The sequence below is a fragment of the Cryptomeria japonica genome, chromosome 3 (assembly GCF_030272615.1).
Source record: "Cryptomeria japonica chromosome 3, Sugi_1.0, whole genome shotgun sequence".
Classification (NCBI taxonomy): domain Eukaryota; kingdom Viridiplantae; phylum Streptophyta; class Pinopsida; order Cupressales; family Cupressaceae; genus Cryptomeria; species Cryptomeria japonica.
In genome coordinates this window covers 947,590,119-947,613,992 of record NC_081407.1, presented here as the reverse complement: position 1 = coordinate 947,613,992, position 23,874 = coordinate 947,590,119, and the positions used below count along the sequence as shown (strand labels likewise).

At 35.9% G+C, this 23,874-nt stretch overlaps 1 protein-coding gene across 3 annotated transcripts in view; it reads right to left on the bottom strand.

Annotated features, from left to right (window-relative positions):
• LOC131038950 (serine/threonine-protein kinase ATM) overlaps window positions 1–23,874 on the bottom strand; it is a 417,584-nt gene that overhangs the window by 88,112 nt on the left and 305,598 nt on the right. For all 3 annotated transcript variants that reach the window (XR_009104579.2, XM_057971562.2, XM_057971563.2), the window contains exons 56-62: window positions 22,497–22,661; window positions 22,304–22,408; window positions 21,773–21,924; window positions 21,404–21,608; window positions 21,253–21,300; window positions 20,999–21,082; window positions 5,083–5,166 (exon numbers count right to left, since the gene is read on the bottom strand). Coding sequence is in view for 2 of the 3 variants with exons in the window: in XM_057971562.2 (XP_057827545.2) it covers window positions 5,083–5,166; window positions 20,999–21,082; window positions 21,253–21,300; window positions 21,404–21,608; window positions 21,773–21,924; window positions 22,304–22,408; window positions 22,497–22,661 (843 nt within the window). In the remaining variant the exon portion in view is untranslated. The remainder of the gene's footprint in view (window positions 1–5,082; window positions 5,167–20,998; window positions 21,083–21,252; window positions 21,301–21,403; window positions 21,609–21,772; window positions 21,925–22,303; window positions 22,409–22,496; window positions 22,662–23,874) is intronic.

Sequence of the window (23,874 nt, the reverse complement as noted above, 5' to 3'; positions counted from 1 at the left end):
ATCTTGTTGCTGCAAAGCATATTCTGAGATATCTCTGAGGAACTATTGGTTTTGGTCTGAAATATAAACATGTAGACCTTGACCTACATGGATTCGCTGATTCTGATTGGGCTGGAAGCGTAGTTGACAGGAAAAGCACATCAGGATATTGCTTCAGTTTAGGATTAGGAATGATCTCACGGATATGTAGAAAACAGTCTTCAGTTGCTCAGAGTTCTACAGAAGCTGAATACATTGCAGCCTACATGGGAGCAAGAGAAGCAGTATGGCTCCGGAAATTGCTTGTAGGACTGTTTGGTCAGCCCTTAAATCCTACTGTCATCTATTGTGACAATTAGAGTTGCATCAAGCTTTCGATGAATCCAGTATTTCATGATAGGTCTAAACACATTGAGATTCCTTATCACTATGTTCGAGATATGGTGGAAAAGAATGTGATCCGACTGAATTATATTAGTACAAGTGATCAGATTGCAGACATTATTACCAAGCGTCTCTCTAGGATCAAGATTGAACACTTTAGAGATAAACTTGGTATGGTTGAAAATGTTATTTAAATTTGAGATAGAGTCTCATTTATTCTGATATACTAATATATTTAAGATGTTTAATGTGTAAACTCTTTTATTTGTCGTGTGTGTGACTCCATGACTTCATGGGCCCCCTGTGAACATTATTGAAGGGTGACGACTTATCAATAATGAACACTTGTTTCAAATTGATTTTGTAAGGTGACGATTTTACAATTATCAGTTTATCTATCTTGATGGATATCATGTGACTTGATATCTGCAGACATGTCATGATAGTATATATCTTTGAGACATTATGGTAGATATCATTAAATAAACCATAATTATGATAGAGATCTTCATGGTGAATATCATGGACATAATATTCGTGGACATGCCATGAATTGTTATCAGTATGGTAGGCATCATGTGACTTGATGCCAGTGCACATACCTTATTTGATAACTATGAGTTATGGTGAGTATCACGAGACTTGATATTCATTGCTGAACCATATCTCTGAATATCACTATGGTGTGATATCTCTTCCCTTCACAATCAATGGATGAATTGTGATGTTTTCTCTAACATGAAATGTGTCCTCCCTAGCTAAGAGGGAGTGTTAATTCTTGTAGCATCGGTCGTACAATTTCATAATTCCGATGCATGATAAATTGATTACATGTTAACATATATAATAACAGATAAACTATTAGTATATACATTAACAATAAATGATAAATAAAATCAAAATCGAATTATGGTATTTGCCACTGATCACACCGTTTTCATGTTAACGAAGGTTGTGATTAAGTGATTCATGGTAAATCGCATTCCTTTCAATCAGTCAAGCAAGCGATGATCTTAGTGTTTGTTAAAGTGTTGTGTTATCATGAGTGGTACGTAGGGAAGAGATGTGTCTTCCCACGTGGGTAGATATATCTCTTCACTACGTACCCTCTCATTCACATATATATAACATTCATATGATGAGGAGGAAAACAATACAGCAATCGATAAGTGTTGTGCATCCTTCCATTCACACTACAACAGTTTAAATTTAATTTCAGATTATATCTTCATCTCTTCTATCCTCTTGATCACAAAATTTGAATAAACTTAACAATGAGGACATAGGTAAATTAATTGAAAAAGTGTTGGTAAAAAACCAACCAACTTACAGTTAAAACAATCATAGAATCACTAACCAAATTGGCTAAGAGTGACTGCAAATGAAGTTGCATCAACACTAAAATAGCGGATTTACTCGATTCCAATTCACTCAATGAAAGGTAGAGGATGAACAAAAGTAAGAAACAATCCAACAATACTACTGTCCAAAGATCTATTACAATGAAAGTGCTGAAAATGAAAGAACCTAGTGGAAAACCTTCTGAATTATTACAATGATTGAGTGATTTTCATTTACAAACATATTTGAACCAAACTTAGACACGTTTTTCCATTATTCTGAATATGAGCATTTTGTTAAACACTTTGAAACCAATTGGAATCCACATAAGAAAAATTAATACCTTTTTGCATGGTGCACTGCAAGCCAAATATTGAAAATAAAATGCATTCAAAAATGTTGAAATGGGAATAATTGAAATTGGAAATTTATTAGATTTTCCCCCGAATTGTACATCATTGCTAGACTGTGAGCACAAGATATATCATTAGAAGCAAATATATTCTATTTAAAATACCATGCAGACCTAGATTGAGAAATTTAACATGATTATATTGGCTCCCAAGGGTGTTGATTGATCTGACAAATTGCTTGCAAATGTGAAATGAGCGATTGGAAAAGGCACAATAATATCAATTTAAAAAGTGTGATGTCAAAAAATGGGATCGGGTAGTTTAAGACCTAACCCCACTTTCCTCCACACATTGGAATACGAAAGAGCCTAAGGAGATATTTCACTTTGACTACTTCTTGTGAGAGAAAGAGAGAGTCAAGGAATATCTCTTAGGGTTTCTATTCCTTTGCTGTAATGTAGAGGAGATGTGCAAGATATGATGTAATAACCAACTATGCTAGGAGATGAACAATGAAGCAAACATAAACTGAAAACACTGAATCTGATTGAACTAAAACTGAGAAACTAAAAGTAGAACTAGAAAATAAACTCAGCGGTGCACCTGTCACAGAAATTGGGGGTTGACTGAGCAGGACCAGGGCGTCACACCCTAGTCCCTGATATTGCAGAAAGCTGAACTTCTGGATTTTGGATTCCGAGAGCTTGAAGTGCTAAACTGCTAAAAAATGTTGCAAAATAGGTGGGACCAGGGTGCCACACCTTGGTCCTGGACCAGGACGCCATGCCTTGGTCCCTGGAAACTGGGATCTAGCTTTGAGACCGAGTCTGCACCTGTGTTCCGAATTTCTGTACCTACACTTGCAACTTGAAAAATGGTGTCTAGGTGGCTATATAGGGTTTTGCCTTAGTCCAACCCCTTGTTTTGGTGATTTCTACCTCCATAAATAGCCGAAAATGTATTGAAAATGTGTGTGCAAGAATCTTGTGTGTATGCAAGATCCTAAATGAACAAGAAAGTAGATCTAGAGTTCTACCCTACACTTTGGAGAGTAAACCCTAAATGAGTGTCAATGTAAATGTAAATGCTTCAAATCACAAATGCGATAATGGATCTAAAGCATGAATGTAAATCTGCTAATGAATGTTATGAAGCTCATACAAAGACATGAAAATAACATGAAACCATACCAAACCCTAAGGGAGAGGTACAAGCCAATCAAAAGTCGGTGATCTCCTATTATTCTTCAATCTCTTCAAAGCTCCTAATTGATGTTGAAGATGATTGATGTAGACTTGATTGATGCTTGATTTGTTGATTATAGACTCCACAACTTGCACTTTCATTTCATAAGAGGCTCCTTCAATTGCTTGTAGATGGATCCTTCAAATGAAGAAAGGAAAGGCTATATGTATGAAACCCTAACTTTGTTTTGAGTCATAGGCCAACCTAGAAATGATATTTTTTGCCAATTTCTTGGATTTAAACATTAAAATACTGCTAAAAGATGCTCCCAAAATTCGGGGAGAAAAAGTCGAGACCATGTAGCTAGCTACCAGGTCCGACCAACTTTTTGCCAAATTTTCGGGGAAGCAAGATATTGTGATTTTAAAGTCAATTCCAAGAGTATATGGGAATTTGAGATGTCTAGATATGCAAAATCAGGCCTTGAAGGTCGAAATAGGACATAAATAGGGTATTTGATGAATTAATTAATTGAAAGATCATAACAAAAAGGGGCACACTTAGGGTAAAGGGCCCAATTTTATGATGTGTAGAGTGATAAAAGAAGATTTTAGATTTACTTAAAATAATTAATTAAATGCTTAAAGGGAATTTTAAATGCAAGATGCAAACACACTAAGGCGGGTGCTAACCTAAGCGTGGAATTGTACCACCCAATTAAGGGTGTACAATTTATGACGCTACAAAAAGTATGCTCTATAGTAACAAAGGACTAGCTATTATTGGACATCCTTCTTTGGCAACCCTTTAAGAGGTAGGGGCTGAATAGGAAGATAGTATGAACTTCATATAACCTTAAATCATCATCATTAGACCTATATGACTAGGACATGGGCCTGCTGCAAAAAGGACAATTTTCAAATAGAGGTATGAGGTATGCCTTGCACATTATATGGCTTGATCATGATCAGTACAACCAGCATATACTCCAAGCTCTCAAAAATCTGAATATTAATATATTTTATAAACACCAAAAATTATTGTAGCATTTTCAATGCTTCTAAGTATTGTTTCAATTCTGGGGGTTTATAAAATATATTGGGCATCACAAACACTTTTTTTGTACTACATTTTTTAGTCGTTAGGTTTCAATGTCATCCATAACTGTCTGCAGATATGACAATCTAGTACGACCATATTTTGTTCAGCATATCCATAATCTGCTGTGTGTTTAGTTTGCTTTTATATCCATAAAAGCTGCTTTGTCTTATAAAGAGAGTCAACTACCTCTGTATTATGAAGTCACCATTCTTAATAAAGGAAACTCGCCATTCTGAAATAACTTTCCTATGTTATTAGACTTTCTTGGACTTGTCTATGTCTTTTTGGGTCGCTGTGATAAGAATCTCATTTCGCTTAATGCTGTGATGTCGACCAGATTTAACATATATCGCTGTTCACACGTTAGTTCACCTTTTTCATCGCTATTGCCTTTAAAGTATCATTGCTTCCCTTATACCACCTGGCTGCATATGATAGGTCAGTTAATACTCTATAAATTTAAGCCTATTGATCTTTAGACAAAATCATTATTTTGTTCATTATAATCACCACCTGGTCAAACTCATTCTTGTTTGGTAACGTGCACACAGCAGATAAAACTAGTTAGATTCTTCAAGTAATGCCAAAATGTCTACTAATTTCTTAGACTAATTTAAGCATCACCAAAACTATATAGAAACTGAAAAATAACACCCAAATACCAAATTGTGAATGCTTATCTAATGATTCCTATGAAATTTGTATTTATTGTTATCCTTTTAGAAAGTTGATTACATACCACTCTCATATCATACTTCTCTCCAGTGACCAAACAACGCTGGTAGCTCTCCAATGCCAAGAATAGGAAAGAATCCTTATCAACCTGCAAATGTTGATACATATTAGGAAAGCAAGTCATATCACTTATTTTACACCTATACTTGTTAATTTTATAGTTTTTATTATCCAATTAGAAGCAATGAAACTTGCTAAGCTGAATCAGAAATAAGACTTAAACAAAGCGTGGTAGAAGAGAGAAGAAAGGAAAAAAGAATGGCAACAATATTTTCTTGGGAAAATATTTTTGGTTAAAAAAGCTTAGCCTTAAATGTAGATCTCATTATATTAAACTTGAACAAATCTTACAATACAATGAGAAGACATTGTGTCAACACTTTGATAGCATGCCGATAGCTAACCCAAATAGAGAACCTGCAATACCATGAGCTAAGATCATGGGCCTAAATGGTTTCTTAAATCTATAGTCAAAGTCCTTCACACACGAGAAGTCCTCGAACAGAATGTAACATACATACATGGCAAAAATAGAAAGTCCAAGATGCCTTTCCAAATCCACTTTGTAACCCTAATCTTACAATGTCTTACACCTCTTACATTAACTAAGAATAGTAGATTTCTTAAGGAATTTTGTCCTATGTGGAATGGGGCATCCTATTCTGTGATGTCCCCATACAGACAATCCACTAGTTCAAATCCCCTACATCTACACTATGAGCATCTACAACAGCAAGACCATACACACGATAAGTATTTGATCGATTCCATGAGACGTTATAAGTGATGTGGCTGAGATAGAAGAACAACAATGAAGATATAATAATTATTAAAAGAAGAAGCACTAATTGGGGTGACATTGATTAAGGGATAACAATAATCATTAGTATACTGAAGAGATGTGATCTGTGGAAATACACACGGTTAGGGAAAGACATGTCTCTTACTCATTCAAAAGATGTAACCATTTGATTTGCAAGGTATAAGTGGGACATCGATCACACTTCATCAAGGATCATTAGAAAACGTTGATCTTTTATTTATCCTTTATTGGATCTGTTCGTTTGAGCATAAGCCTTTGGCCTACTCCGGTTGCATAGATCAAAAGAAAATATCAGAGACAACATCATTGTTGCAAGTGCAAATCGTCTACATCGTCTACATCAAGAATACAACTGCACACCTGAAACAGCAACATATAGATACCAGTGATATTAGATTGGAAGGATGTTGGGAAAGGTTATGGAATTTGGTTTTACATCTTCCAATTTATTTTGACAAATTCATTTTGAGGATACCCTATGATCAATCCAATCCATGACACCAAATATCTTTGAGGCATTCTGTCAAACAATTCGCATGCATTTTGCACGTTTCCACATTTTGGGTAAATATGAATCAGTGCATTTCCAACAATAATATTTGAAGAAAGATCATTTTTTCCATACTTCTTTGATGTATGGTTGTAACCAGTTCTAAACATCCCATTTGAGAAAAGAGAGGGAAGATGTTGACAAAGGTTGTGGAATTTGGCTTTACACCTGCTAGTTATGTTTGCTCAAAAGTTTGTATGGTTGTACCTAGTTATAAAGATCCCAGATTTTTCGTACATATCAATCAACATATTTCAAACTATAATATTTGAAGAAAACAATAGTGGGTTACACTTTTTGTAATGAAAAAAACTTGTTAGTTGCCAAAAAAAAAAACTTAACACCATTGGAATGAAGGGGGACCTTTGTTTGAATTTTCTTTTGTGTTCGATCAGACACCCCTCATCAAATGAAAACCTCAACATGGAGGGGTTTGTTTCAAGGCCCTATCAACCAAGTTTTTAATTATTTTAGTTGAATTTGTTCAAACCCCCCTTCATTCGAAGGTATTTAGGGGGGTTTATGCAAACCCCTTTATTTTGCACTTCTCTTCAAATTTCTGTAAATTTCTAGTTTCTTAGCCTTCAAAGCTCTAATTGAAGACTTAAATGGAACAATCTTGATGACTGTCATGTCCCCTCCTTGATCGTTATATATATCCTAAATGAAGCAATTATTATTATTAATTAATATAATAATTAAAAACAAATGATTATTTGAAATTTATTTATTAAATATTATTATTTAATTAATATATATTAATATTATAAACATAATTTATATATATTATTAAATATGAAGATTATTTATCATTGTCATTCTAGCAAATTACTATTATTAATAGTAATATATTTGTAAATAAATCAAATATATTAAGAGAAATACGATTCCTTGACAAAATAAATCGGTTTAGTTAAACACCAATTAAGAGCAGCCATAGGGAACGATGCATATATGTCTTACACAACTGACTCACTAAGAATCATTGACGTGGCCAAGAAATACATTGACTATTTTCAACGGAAGATAAGGAGGGGATTAGTAATTAAAGATTACTATAAAGAAGTTTCGATAACATTAATAATAATGAAATCAAAGACTTACTTTGTAAAAGTTCGGGTTACTATTATTTCCATTAAATAAGAAGGCACTGATTTAAATTAAGAAAGTTGTAATGGCAGTTATTACTAATATTTACTAATCGGTATCTAAGAATGCGTGACCATTCACGTAGGGTTTTAGTGAATGGTTGTGTTTTTTGTTTGGAGTTAAGATATGACATATATATTATTATTGTAAATTCAGTTTGAAGGGGATATAGAGTTTGTGCCATCGATCAGATCATATGAAAACTGTAATTAGATTATAAGCAGTAACATCCTTATTCTTGGTGGTATGCAAGGGAATGGCTTAATACGTATGCTTAATCTATAAAGTCCGATAATGTTTTCAGGCAGAATTTAGTACTAATATTAATATTGACTGCAATACGTATGACAATGATTCTCAATTTTCATATGCAGTGGCAGACCAGATCTGATGCATGTCAGATCTGTCTGCCCTCACAGTCATTATGTATAGTATAGTAGGCAATGGGTATTAATAACTTATATAATAGGTAATATATAAATATTTTGATAATATAATTTAATTTATTAATTTATTTATATTCAAATCAGAAAATAATAATAGATTTATATATGATATTGATATCAGCAATATGTATATATATATACTTACTTGACATTCTATCAATAAGATTATGTTTATATATATTTACAAAAGCATAAATTATAAATATACATATTATTATATAATAGATGGTTTTCAATAATTTATAAAATAGAATTGAATATGATATAAGAAGGGAATAAGAAGGTTGCTACGTGGTTAGGAAGGAAGGTCAGGAAGCTACGACAGCAGGTTACGCACAGGTAAGTCTTGTATGAATATTTTATTATACATGTTGATAAATATATATATAATAAACATGATATTACATATGTTGATGAATATAAATAATGAATACCTTAATACGTATATCAATGAATATAGTAATGAACAGTCTAATACATATCTTAATGAATATAGTAATGAACAAGTTTAATACATATGTTAATGAATGATTTTCAGATGTTAAGGAATATGTATGAACATAAGTAATTACTACATATCAATGAATAGTAGGAATATATGTTAAGAAACAAATGTGAATATTGGATAATGAACATTTTTATGAATATATGTTAGGAAATACATATAAATCAGGAATATGTAAATGTGGATTGTGGAACGAAAAATAGTAATTAAATGCAAAAATGTACTATAAATGTGATTACATGATGGAGGCTATAGGGGGGGAACTCCCGTAGTCTAAGGGAGGGATTATGATAATCCCTAGGGCAGTATTTATACTGAACACTAATATGCATATGTATGGCTTGGTTGATTAAACTCAACCAAGAAGAGACGGATCTGGCCAATCCCCTCTGAGGACTTGGATGATGAAGGCATCACCCAAGGCAAGGAATAGACAAGGGTCTTCCTTGGATGGCTTGGGTGTAAGAGGTTACACCCAAGACATGATTCGAACTCATCTTCGATTTCCTGGAGGGCTTGGAACCAAGGGGTTCCAAGAGGGCGAGCTTCACGGCCGCCTAAGGACATCTTGGAACCAAGGGGTTCCAAGAAGGCGAGCTTCACGGCCGCCTACGGACATACTTTCGTATGGCATTCATATCCTTTTTATTAGATAAAAATTATGATTATGTTGATTAAGTATTAAAAATAGATTGCAAATTAAAAATGGTTTATATATATATTTGTATGTTGTATTCTAACAATCTGTTTTGCAGGACAGTAATCTCTAACTAGTAGGGACATTACAGTGGTATCAGAGCATAATCCTGCCATCCTGTGGGACAAAACTACAACATTGCTCCTTAATATGTGTGTACTTTCCAGATGAATATTTCATGGCTTACAAGTATATGCTTCCTACCTTGTGAATATTTGTGAATACTAAATTCATTCTTCATGTATGTTCCTTACTATTGTGACCATTTCACACATCGCCCCATTGCAAACGGGGACCCCCTCTTTTTCCTCCTTTTTCGCTCGTTTTTCGTTTTCGTTTTTAGGATTTTGTTAGATTGTCAATTGTCTGGATTTAGGGTCAAGCCCTAGGGTTTTCGTTAATGTCTTTTCAGGCCAAAATCCAGTCAGTTTTGAGAGCTTTTTGAGCTTCTTTTCTAGGATGCAATTTTGAATGCAATGAATTCACCAGAATGGTCTATTTTCAATTGAAATTTTTAATGCAGAGCTCAAATTTGTCTAAGTATTGAAGATGAAATGTGAATTTTTGTCCAATTGAATATTTTTGACCAAATTTTGACTTTTTTGATTTTTGACCTTGGGCATTGGAAATGATTTGTTTTCGCCTTGTGAAGTGATAAAACTTATAAAATCATGTTATTTTGGCCTGTAGGAGCAAAATCGCTCCTGTCCCTCAGTGAAAGACCGGAGCTCGTTTTCAAATATCTTACTATTCCTGCAGGACCAAGATGAATTTCGAGTTGGAAGTGATGAAGAAAGGCGAGATCTTTCCATTGAATATAAATTGAAGATTTTCACGAACACAGAAATACCTCCAGGAGAAAAATCGCTCCTGTCCCTCAGTGAAGGACCGGAGCTACAAATCAAATATTGCTTTGTCCTTCCAGGATTCCAACGACTTAACAATTTGAAGAGGTCCAAAGGGAGATGTTTTGTCAAATGAATATAACTTGAAGAGCAAACATGAAGAAAAATGGTCTAGAATGCCAAAATCGCTCCTGTCCCTCAGTCAGGGACCAGGGCGAAGTACATTGTAGCTCCCGTCCCTCTCCAAGGGACCAGAGCGATATTCTTCATAGGGCAAAATTCAGACAAAGATCAAGTCAAGTTTATGTTTGATGGCAAGGAAGGAGGTGAAATGAAACTATTGAAGACAAATTGAAGATTTTGAAACGTCAGCAAGGACCCTAAATGCTTAAGTTCGCTCCTATCCCTCAGGAAGGGACCAGAGCGATTTTTGTTGTAGATGATTTTCTTGCTAAGTTACAACCAATTTCAAGGCATAGATGAATGGAGGGGTACATTGCGAATCCGTTGAATATAAGTTTTGAAGATGACGAAGTGAAATAAGGCCTACAGAGCTAGAATCGCTCCTGTCCCTCTCCAAGGAACCAGGGCGATATGATGGTTATATTGCTTCTTATTCAAGTTCAAGACATTCCAAGACGAGGAACAAGGTGGCAAGGGTGTTTCAAGGCATTTCAATCAAGCACGAAGTTACAAAGGTCGTCACGTTGAAGGAATTTGCACTCAAATCTCAAGTTCGCTCCTGTCCCTCAGGAAGGGACCAGAGCGAAATTTGTATAAGGGCATGAAATTTGAATGTTGATCACGTCCCAAGTATCTAAGTGAATCGAAAAGACTTCATTCTACACGATGAAGACAATTGCAAGTTGAACAAGGTAAAGACGAGCTCAAAATGTTGCACTTCGCTCCTGTCCCTCAGGAAGGGACCAGAGCGATGTTGAAAGTATTGACCAATTCATGCAATAATCACGTTAAGTCAAGGCTTCACAAGGTTGTAAAAGGTTCAAGGCGTCTTTTGAAGGTGATATACCAAAGTTTTGAACGTCAAAGTGTTATCAATCAAGCTAAGGAACTCATATCGCTCCTGTCCTTTGGACAAGGACCAAAGCGATTTCATTTAAAACACTCATGCTCCTTCAAAATCAAGACAATGCAAGGATTGGCGAAGTTAAGGACAACCTTTGGAAGACAATGAACGAAGAACGAAGATCAAATGTTTACAAATTTGAGCCAGGACATGAAGATCGCTCCTGTCCCTCTCCAAGGGACCAGGGCGATATTTGCCAGAACACATGTTATCACATAAAGATCACGTTAATGTAAGGTTGCACAAGGTTTGGAACATCATTTGGAAGGCAACACAAAGGATGAACGTTAAAATGTTACTAATTCAAGTTCGAGATGGAGAAAACATGAAGATCGCTCCTGTCCCTCTCCAAGGGACCAGGGCGATATCAAATCAAAGGGTACTTGTTCGCACAAGCAAATCGATCTAGCTCGAAGGACCCGACAAAAATGATGATTTGAACGTGGAAATGCAGAGGTTGAACGTCAAAAATGCAAAAATCGAGACCAACATGATGGATCGCTCCTGTCCCTCAGGAAGGGACCAGGGCGATGAGGTACGTATACTTCATTTTCAAAATATTTTGGCGCTCAAATAAACATTTTTGAATTTATTTAAATGCTAGCAAAATCGATATTTTAATTAAAAATGGCATTTAAATATTGCGCTTGGTATTAATTAATTATTTTTTGCCTTGTAAAAAAATCGAAGTTTATTAATTAAAAACGATGGCATTTAATAATTGATTATTAAATTAATTAAAAAATTAAAAAGAGCGCTTGGTTTGGAGAGTCGGCCTTGTTATTTATGTTAAAAATCGTTTAAAATTGCCTTATCTTTACCAAGTCGGCCTTAGGGTGAATGGTGAGAAGCGCTATAAAGGGAGAGTGAAATCTTCATTTTCACATCATCATTTTACCTTTCCACATGCGATTTGAGGAAGACAAAGGAAAGTGCGAACTATCAATCAAAGGGAAGTGCGAATTGATATCAAGCAAGGTGGCGCTAACATCATTCAAGGTGGTGCGAAATTTGGAAATTCATTTGTGCGAACTTGAAGATCTATTTGAGCGAATTTGCTAAGACATTGGAGATCACATCAAAGACATATCAAAAGGTGGCAAAATTGATATTTTGAAGAAAGAGATCACGTTGAAGACTATATATTCTCTGTAATGGACACCCCCTGTTCGGTACTAAATTTATGTCCTTTCTACTTAGTGTAATTTTGTCAAACAGTTGGTGTGCAAGCTGACTACTGGATTTTTTTGGTTCTTGATTTGCTAGAGGATAAATTTGGTAAACTGGTATTTATTGTAAAGCTTTCAAGTTTATTCAATATAAAAATAACCAGACATATCAAATGCCAAAAGCAAGAGGATTAATGCTGATGATATTTATTTAATTCCAACTCCAAGCATACAAATCAGATTTGAAGAATATTACAGACCATATGATAATAAACAAATTCAAACCTGGACTCCACAAGTATAGAACCTGCTGAAAACACTGTTCACGCACTGTAGCTGCACTATTCACGGCACTGTAGCATTTTTACTATTCACGCAGCACTGTAGCAAAACACTGTTCACGCGGTACTGTAGCAAAAACACTGTTCACGCGGTACTGTAGCAAAAACACTGTTCACGCGGTACTGTAGCAAATCACTATTCACGCGGTACTGTAGCAAATCACTATTCACGCGGTACTGTAGCAAAAACACTATTCACGCGGTACTGTAGCAAAAACACTATTTTCAAATCTGCACTTTCAAACCCCTGTAAAAACATCATGCGAGAGCACCAAATGAAGCCCAATGTGTTTCCTGAATGAAAACACCATTAATCCTCCTGACTGTGTCTTTCAACAGCGAAGAGAATGCTAGCAAAGAGGGATTCCGTCCTCCAAGCCCAATAATCAGATTTCTACGAAATCCAACAGCATCACATTAATTCATCCCAGCATATCCCAAAAGAGAGCTCTCAACCTCCATTTATATCTTCTTCCTGGATGCAAACACTTCATTTTCTCAATGTGGGATAATACATTTTAGAATAAAATATTATTTCCCACAATATACACATTAAAGGGAACTTTTAATATTTTAAACATTACTTTATATTCCCAACCTTATAATATAACGATAAAGTTAAATATTTAATTTAACTTTACACTTTATCGTTAAATATTAAAACCTTGTTGATAATCCCTTTAAATCATTGTCGCCTTCAAATATTTTCTACTGATAATTATGCCAACCAGGGAAACACTAAAAATTCCAAGTCACTGCTTGGAGACTAACTTACTATAAATAGTAAGTGTCTAGAAACCTTGTCAAAGCAGCACCGATTGGCCTGAAACTGAAAACACCTAGGCCAAAATACCTCAGGATCCCACCAATGTCCTTGTTAGCCTTCGGGATCGTGTCAGAATAGGCTAACGACACCCCATATCATGTTGCGCTAAAAAGGGGACATTACATTCTCGATCTTGTTGCCTGGGCGAATTTTCCTTATTTTGCATTCTAGAGTTAGCTCTCTATTGAGGTATGGCGATTTGGTTTTATTGTTTTATTTGTTCACCGTCATAGCCTGAATTTTTGAAATTTTGAATTCCTAGCTCAATCGTTTTTTTTTTTTTTAGGAAATGATAACTCAAAGACTTATCATGAAGTTTCCTAAAATTTATCCTCTAATCTATGTTATTTATTGCAAAATCTAGTTTCTCATTATGAAATGTTGTGTAGGTATGGCGACCCCGAAGGCGGGAGCATCCACCAGTCGCTCAGCTCTCATGAAAGAAGATCAGAAGACCGAAGAAGTGGAGACCAAGATCGTGTCGAAGTGGAGCAACATTGGAGATACAAACTTGGGTAACTTTAGCACGAAGAAGTTTCGAGAGGTCCCTTACATTGGCAAGCCATCACCTGTCGCCCGGAGAATAATCGAGAGTGGCATCATTAAGGCGGCCGGCTTTCCTCCAGCTGTTCAGTGCCATGAGTTGATGATCGAGTGTGCTCGTCACTATGATCCACAGTCCAGAACGATCGTGTCCAAAGAGGGAAACACTTTGGCATACCTTTCAGAGGAAGCTATAAGTGAAGCTTTCCATCTTCCAGAGCACAGGGACATGATATACAAGAGTATAGAAGGAGCTAGATCAATGTACGAAGATGATCCAGATGCTTGTCTAAGCATTATCAATAAGAACTGGCTACTTAAGAGCCGTCCCCGTCTGAGCAAGGTCCCGAACACACCGCACAGGATTGATTTCCAGGAGGAGTACAGAGATTTGATTACCATGCTCAACCGAGTTACAGGAGCCCCTCATGCCTTCTATTTTGAGAAGTGGATGTTTTACTTCATCCAGGTGATTGTTCAAGGGAAAGGTACGATACATTGGGCTAGGATGATTAGCCATTGCTTAGACGTACAGTTGAGGAGACTCAAGGCTACTAAGTCCTTCCACATGAGTTCATATGTCATCTATGCCTTGATCAGGAGTGTTGAGTACGCAGGACTACCTCACAGAGGAGTGATTGGAAGAGGACCCAGCGAGGTCAGAGCTTGTGATTCCTATGCCTACTTGCATCATCCGCCAGGGAGCAACTACAAGTTGGTTAATGATACTTTCACGATGAACATCACAAGGACGTTGCAAGGTGGGATTCACAACAGATTATCTCAGGATGCGTAGGAATTCATAAAGAGGTACGGTGCTTGGTTCATTCAGTTTCCCAAGTTCACTTATATTAGAGTACATGGATGTCCTTTACCTCCATACATGTTGCCGAGATATCCGACAGACAGAATTGTGTTACTTGAAGTAACAAGACAGTTGGCAGCATATGTGAAGGCATTCAGACACAAACATCAGAATGGAGTTCCAGTACCTATCATTTTGGGTAATTCAGTTGAGGTATGTCCTAATGCTTTAGCTATGGATGACGCAGAGAAGGAGTTAGCCTTGTATTCTTTTTCATCTTTTGCTTTGAGAGAAAGCTTTGATCCACATGGACATTTAGAGGAGACAGTCAGCAGGAAGTTTAGACATGAGTATCAGATTGAAGATTTTGTGATGAATCTCTTAGATGATCTTGAAGTGAAACGAAAGATGCATTCTAGATTACCTTTGGATTTCATCAGGAAATGCAGGATTTACAGAGTGGCCGACCAAGCTCAGGACAGTGGCAGACATATCTAGTCTTCCTATGATCGAGAAAGCAAAACAATAAGGTTAGATTGGAATGAGCCCGAGGTCGTGGATTTAGATACTTTGATGGCACCAGTCTTGTCTTGTACTCGCAGATGGGTTGACATACAACATCAGAAATTGAGAGAACAAGGCATAGCCATGACTTTCACTTTGGAAGAGAAACCTGCTGAAGGTGGAGCTAGTGTGAGTGAAGGCAATCCTAATCCTAGAAATTCAGGTGAAGGAAACCTTCGATGTGCCAGTGAGGGCAATCTCCATCCAAGAGGTTCGAAGAGGAAAGAGAGACCTGGAAAGAGAGAATCTTCCAAGAAGAAACAAGAGGCTAACAGAGATCGATCATCCGGTACTTCTTCTAGACCTGAGAAAAGAACAATTCAAGTGGAAGAATCCATGGAGTCTATGGTACAGAACGACAGGCAGGAGGAAGGACAGGCACAGCAAGGGTCACCAGATGGATCTCTCCAAGACTATGAGTTAGATGAAGACAAAGAAGACAATGAAATATCATCTCCTCCCAGACAGGAAGAAATAATGCATAAAGAGATTCAAGTTCAAGAAACAAGATCAATTATCCCAGATTGGTTGAAGGAAAGAATAACCAAGGTGATCGTAGTAGAGGACGAGGACAATGCAATTGATTTAGAGAGCCTTGTTGGACGTTCACACGAAGTAACAGAGAAGAGAAAGGCTACCAAGATGTCCAAGATGATTCGAGATGAGACTGGATCCAGGAAATTGCAGATAGCTACACCGGCAGCAGACAAATATGAAGGTGAGATCCTAGCAGAAGAATATGATATACAGACTTTTGAGTTAGGACCATCTACTGCAGAACAGACTTTAGATGATGCTACCGATTCATTTGAAGCATTGAAAGACAAGCTTAGAGAAGAAATGGAGAAGAACAGAAAGCTTGAGAGAGAGGTCGGTGCATGGAGGACATATTTCAGTCACATCAATGAACCTTTGGGACGTCAGGATCCAGTTAAATCACCAGTACAAGCATTGCCGCTTCAATCAATCAATGAAGCAGAAAGATTCAGGAACATGGTCCAACGTACAAGTAATTGGATGGATAGATCTCATACAGTGACTATAGAGTTTGTTACAAGGATGATGAAGATTATTCATCAAGCTATCCAAGTTCTTGAGATAATCCACAATTTGATGATAACAGTAGCTGCATTCGCCCATACCAAGGACGTCATCATTCCTGTCTTAAAAGTAATAAGACATACTTCAAGGAAGATTTTAGCACAGGAGAAGATCTTGGAGGGAGAATCTCACAGTTTGTTCCATTGGTCAACCTTACTCCATATGAAGAGTGTTTTCTTTGAAGACATTAGTACTAGATGTGGCCAAGTTGAGGAGGTGATCAATCCGATCCAGGACAGAGTATTTGAGGTACTTCGTACCATTCTTGGCAGAAGGATCGAGGTCGAGACAGATGTGGATATGCAGGAACTAGAGGATAGAATCAAGATCATCTTTTGCAAGGACGCAAATGTTACAGATGAGCAATATGATCAGATGTTTGCCACCATGCTCCTGATTGAAAGAACAAAGGAACTTGAATCTACTTGGGACGCAGCTCTTCTAGATGCATTCGATCAAGTCATCCACTTAGAAGAGAGTATGAAGAATCTTCCCGAGATTCCAATTGCAGAAATCGAAGGAATCGTGACAAGATTCATTGCATATGCTAAAAAAGAACATTGGAAAGGGAATAAGATTCTAGATGAAAGGTTGTTATAGATGACATGGCATCTTATTTGTCATTGGTTTATGTCTCCTAGGTTTTTGTGCCAAATTTAATATTTGGCTATGTATTTAATATTGTTCAGTAAAAAGGAGGCCATTTGTAACAAACCCTAATTAGGGTTTAGGTGTCATGATCTTGACCGTTGATCTACTTTCGATCTGGACCTTTCATTGTAATTGGGGATGCTATTTATACCCCCATTTTTCATTTCATTTGGTAATAGTGTAATAGTCAATAGTTGATGTAATAGAGAAGAGAGATTAGAGCTAGAAGCAATTTTATTTTGTAGCAAGATTGAGTTTTGAAGAGAGGAATTCAAGCAATTGTTGTATATGATGACTTGGAAATCAATAAAATATTGAAGTTATGGTGTTTTGTTGCAAACTTCTTGAGTTATCTTCATGGTTGTTTGATTTACTTGAATCGTGCTCAATCAAAGTAGCTTGTTAATTTGAAGGACATAGTGTGAGACTTGATCTTTGGTAGGATTCGTAATCCAAACCACTAGCTTCTTGCTGATTGTAGGAACGCCTTGCGTGGTCGACTGGAGAATACTTTGAGTCCCTTAATCTTCAATCATTATTGTATCTTGGATATGTACCTTCGTGGTAGTGTCCATGATCTTTGATGCATTGGATATCAGTTTATTACCTTAGAAGATCGCACTAATTTCAATTGAGTTGTTATCTTATGGCAAAATTGAAGTTGGTTGAATCTTGCCAAGTCTTGTCCATACTAAGTCATTCATAGGGTTAGATTAGATTAGACCTCTTTCAAACCCTATCCTTTTGTTATTTTTGAAAAGCTTCTTAGTTTAGCAAATCTTGAACTTTCGGAATACGTAAGGCCCCTTGGAGGAAACAGCAAATCACATCATACCGCTGGAAGCTTGTCCACACGTAGAGACCCTACTAAAAGAACCTTGGAGTCTACCTAACTGATCCTTTACGCGAATCTTCAGCAGTTAGAGACTATTTTCTTAAGAGAGGATAAGATGCCTATTGGTATTTTATTCTGTGTATGATTGTGTATAAAATACACGTCAACACTTACCTAGCTCATGCCATGCGTATATTCATACAAGTTTCGTATACTTCATATTCTATGTACTTATGTACATGCTTCCTTCTTTAAAGGCTATAATGCTTCCTTAATTAATAATAATAATTGCTTCATTTAGGATATATATAACGATCAAGGAGGGGACATGACAATGACCCAACATGTAGGATGGTAATCCTCAAAGCATTCTTTTTAATGACTATAATTTTTAAAGTGAAGAAGGCAAAGCTTCAAACCCACCAAAGACAATTCAAAAGCCTCAAGAGGATTGGTGTGTCCAGTGGGTTGGTGCTTGCATATACTGTAAGATCATTTTATTTTTATTGAGGTTGGATTTGGATAGTAGATCCAAGCAATCCTTCTCCGTGATTTTTCCCCTAAAGGGTTTCCATGTAATCTTGTGTTCTTAATTGTGTGGATTTTGTTTGTTTGCTATTATTGTGGTTGTTGAATTTTAAATAAATAAAAGTTTGTCTTATATTGACACACCTCCTCTCTCAATATAAGTGTAAGCTCATCAATTGGTATCAGAGTGAGTTCCTTTAGAAATAGTCTAGCCACTAGAAGGTAGATCTTGGAAGCACACGTGGCTAATCAAGAAGATTTCTCCTCAAATAGAGCTCCATTGTTTGATAGAACAAGCTATGCATTTTAGAGCATAAGGATGCAAACTTATCTAATGGCTGTTGGTTTTGATATTTGGCAATTAGTTGGAAGTTGTTATATAACTCCAACACCTACACGAATGGAACAAGCTGGAAAGAAGGCTAGTGAAAACAATGCAAAAGCCATGAATGCTATCTTGTGCGGTCTATCAAAAGCAAAGTTCATCAAGGTGAGCATTATGAATTGACAAAAGAAATATGGGATAAACTTCACAACATCTATGAAGGTGATGACAAGGTGAAGGCTAAGCTCCAAACTCATAGAAGACAATTCAAGAGCCTAGAAACTGAAAGATGAAGAAAATGTTATCTTCTTTGTGTGGATGAAATTGTCAACAACATTAGAGGACTTGAAAAAAAGATTGAAGAACCATTCATTGTGCAAAAGGTGCTAAGGTCTCTCCTTTAAGATTTGATGCAAACGTTTTTGCCATCGAAGAAATGAAGGTTTTGAATTCATTAATAATGGATGAATTGCATGGGATTGTCATTCATATGAAATGATGACTAAGAATGAGAAGCCATCAAAGAGAGAAGCAGCCTTCGAAGCTTCAAAGAAGGTGAAAAATGAAGAGCCTGAATCAAGCAATGAGTTAGATGCAAAGGAAGCCAATTTTGTGAGAAAACTGAAGAAAGGATTTCACAAATACAAATGTAAGATCCATTTAAATGTTTTAATTGTGATGAAATAGGACAATTTGCTGCTTAGTGTCCATATGCAAATGATAGTAATGATGATGGAGATCATGACAAGAAAAAAGGGAGCAGACATCATCAATACAAGAAGAAGAACTTCCATAAACACAAGAAGAGCCTCTATTCCAAAAGTGACAGCAGCTAATTTGAGGAGAGTGATAAAAGTGTCTTAGACAATGACAAAGATGAAACTCCGTTCATGGCATTAGAAATAAGACAAATGCAGAAAATCCTAAAATATATATAGATGCACTCAAGGGGACTGCCAAGAATGAAAGCAACAGGAAGAAAGAAGATGGTGTTCCTCAAAAAGACAACAAGGGTTTCACAAGAAAATTTCCTCCAAGCCAGCCTCACATGACCAGATTCCAAAATTCTTTCTTTGGTTATTGCTTTTCCTGTAATCATTTTGGTCATAAAGCAATAGATTGTAGGGAAAATGCACAAAATAATTTTGCATGGAACAACAACAAAAGTTCTTTTGGGTTCTTAGACAGAAACTACAATTCATTTTCTGCTTGGTTGGGTTACAATGTCATATGTTATAAATGCAACAACTATGGTCATATAACATGTTTTTGTAGAAGTGGTTTTGTGGAACCTCCTAAGTAGATCAAGGAAGTGGATACCCACGTTGAATGCAACAAAGAATCTGCAAAAGTGTCGAAAGGGAAGCAGAAGCAAAGAAAACAACAGAAAGAGAAGTTTATGCTTGTGCAAACTTCTTTTTATGCTCAAGATGAAGGAAACTAATGGTACATTGATAGTGGATTCCCAGGCCACATGACAAGGGACAAGAGCAAGTTTCTCACTTTAACAACAGCAGATGGTGGAATTGTGATATTTGGAGATAATTCTACAACGACGATAACTTGAAAAAGTACTCTAAGCCTTGACAATGGTAAGACAAAAACAGAAAATGTCTTGTATGTTGAAGGTTTGAAGCATAATCTTCTTAGTATAAGTGTGTGCTCATTTTTATCCATAGGGGGTTTCTTATCCTTCCATTGTTATGGTATTGCTCTTTGATTTTTTGTTTTTAAATGCAATCTGATTTGCACAACAATTAGTGAATTTAATTGCTCTCATAATTTACTCTATTACTCTCCATAAGTTGGTGACTAATTTGGAGTATAACCTTGATAGTTGAGGGTTCAACCACTTAAGGTACAGATGGAATGTTGGTGGTTCATGAATATAATACTGCAATATGGATTATGTTCTTCTATGTGTTTAAGTTTAAGTAATCATATATAAATATAATATTGACGATTCAGTAATATATGCCTTCCAAGTCCTCTCTAAAATTAAACATTAATTCACACAAAAATTAAAAACTAGAGCAAAACAATATGATACTTCATGGAATTACACTGCTTCTTCCATATGATCTACATTTATTTGCTCATGTATGTGTAAAAAAAAACTAGAAATGGAACCTGCAATCTTTTAGCCTCCTCTGTGTCCATTAAAACATGTTTCTGCAGCTCAATAATCTTTCCACCATAGTCTGCTCTTTCACCCTGAATGTAAAAACATTTAGTAGTCTGTTAAAACATAAATATAGGAGCAACACTGAGAGCATAAGAAAATTCATAAAATCAATAGTTGACTTTACAATTTTATTTCTTCAAAATGAGGTCAAGAAAGATTGGAAAATAAAAAACTTGACAAGTGAAAGGAAAAGATGCACCTTTGTTAAACTTTTGAATCTTTTCATAAGAGCCTCCAACTCTTTGGCCTGAAATGGTCATTTGATTTCTACCTTTAGCCCAAAAACATTTGATTAAAATAATGTGAGCTAATTTCAATTTGTGCTCCGTTTTCCTCTTTAATGCAACTACCTTATGGTTCCTGAGTCGAAGTGCAGTTTGCCATTCACTAGAAGCAAGCCGTTCTTCATAACTTCGGAAAAGAGCATCAGTATAGTGTGCAAGTCGGAAATGTGTTCGACACTGCCTATCATTCCATTTTTGCTTATTTATAGTATGGTTTACTTCAGCAATCTCAACTGCAGGCTTCAAGTACTGCTCTAAGATATTCCGTGAACTAATAAGACAATTCAAAACAAAGGTAGTTCCTTAATCTTTAGGAATAACTATAGACTTAATGATATAAAAACAAAAACCATTCTTAGCATTTCCAGAAAACTGGATTATTTGGCTTCAATGAAATTCTATTAAAATCTCAAGAGCATTAGTATCTTTCAGTACCTGCTAGATTGACTTTCTGCCAACCATTTCCCAGTCAAACGATATACATCTGCTGATTCATCTCCTATATCATAATGTAATATAATGTATTTTGTAAGATTAATGGCCATATCAATCTGACCTTGACCCCGCAAAAGCTTTGCTTCTTCAATCTGCCAGTGTAAATAATTAATTTGTAGCATAATTTTTTTACATCAGAAATGACATTGCAATTCTCTAAAAATCACAAACTCTTGAGGATTCTTACTGATAGCAGTGTCTAAAGTTTCTGTTAGCCTCGGATTATCTGTAAGTAGACTCAACAATTATCACTAACAACCTCTTTATCTATCTAGCAAATGGTTAACCATTCTACATTCCCTGACAGTGAAGATGTTCAGGGGCAAAGCAACCATAAATTTTCATTTGAAATTGTAATATCAAGGAAATGCAGGTCTAAATGATACTTCACAGGGAATTATAGATCTAACTGTAAATAATTAGCTTAATGCTACTACAGATAGAACTCAATTCCCTGACTTTACAACTTACCCTTCCTAATGGGCATACTGTTGAAAATTCCTTTTGATTTTCCATCTTAGCACAGATGAGCTTTAATTCATGTACAGCTGTTGCAGCTTGACTGAATCTTCCACTCTGAGCAATAAGAATTGATTATATATATATTAATGCAACAGTAATAATGAGTAATATCTGTCCCAACAATTATGTTTAGTATAATCACCTTACGGGAAAGGGTTGCAAACTCAAGAAGATGCTCTGGAATGCATTGTTTGCAATCTAATATTTGAAATAATATCCGCCTAAATGCAACAAATGGTTCCAGTAGAGTAAAGTGCAATTGCATCTGTTTCAAAATATATCGCCAATCTGCATTAAGCAAGTTTAACTGCAAAACCATACAGCAATATTGGTCAGTATGATTAATAAATTACCAAGTTTTAATAAGAATTTTTAAATGTACAAAAGCAGCACTATAAATAGAATATCATAGAAGCAATCTTTGCTTATTGAATGGAGGCCTTGACATGAGAACTTAAAAACATTACTTTTCCAAGTTCCAGGAATTGGTTTTAGCCAATAGATATTGAAAATAAATAACATTTGTAATTTTTTTGCCAACTGATTAAGTTTATTTACTGAAAGGAGAAGATAACTTCCAAAGACTCAGCACTGAAATATATAGCATGGGTCGATGGTTAGTTTAAAATAAAATCCGCCACATGGGTCAGATAAAGTTATCCTTTCTCTTATGATTCTGGGTCTCTACATCAAAGATTCAAAAGAATTGAGCAGTATATAAGATGAATGCTTTACAAGGATCTGTCTTGTATGAATGGGCTTGAGTGATTAACTATATGCTGATGCATATCCTACTTGTCCATAATATCCATAATTTCACCTACTTGAATGATAAGAGAAAGCCCTCTGAGTCTTTGCATGGAATTGACCTTCACAGTCAACATAAAAAAAATGGAGCAACAGAAATCAGAAAAAATATCTGGGTGTCTGATCTGTAAACTCATAGCAATTTATCAACACAGAACTTGTGCAGAATTAAACATCATAAATATTTTCCTAGTCCTGAAACATTAATAGAATATGCTCAATAGGCTAAGAACCAAGCCCTGCTCAATTTGAATTTCGTGGCATGTTATGCCTCCAGCAAACAAATGATGGACTAGTTATGATGCCGTATCTGCACTCCTTACTCTACCATTATAAATGGCCAAAGAGGAAAGCTTAAAATCTAATAATGCCTCCCTCCTCCAACTTTCTTGAATTACTCACACTTGAGGATTTTGGTTCCATGCCTGGGTGGTCTTCTTCTGTTTATTATCTTATGGGATCTTTCCCACTTTTTCTTTTTGTTATTAACTTATTGTACTTGCTTGGGGTTATGCCCTTTCTAAGGTTAGTCTCTGTTTGTGTATGCTTTATGTCTAGGGCCTCCTTTTTTGTCCTAGGCCTTTGCTATTGTACCTGCTATATATTCCAGTCCCGTTGATTTATTTATTTTTTGATCGTTTGAGAACATCAATAGATTTTCTTTCTTTCTTTTATAACGAGTCTATTGAGGGAAACTACTCTAGTTCTGTCAT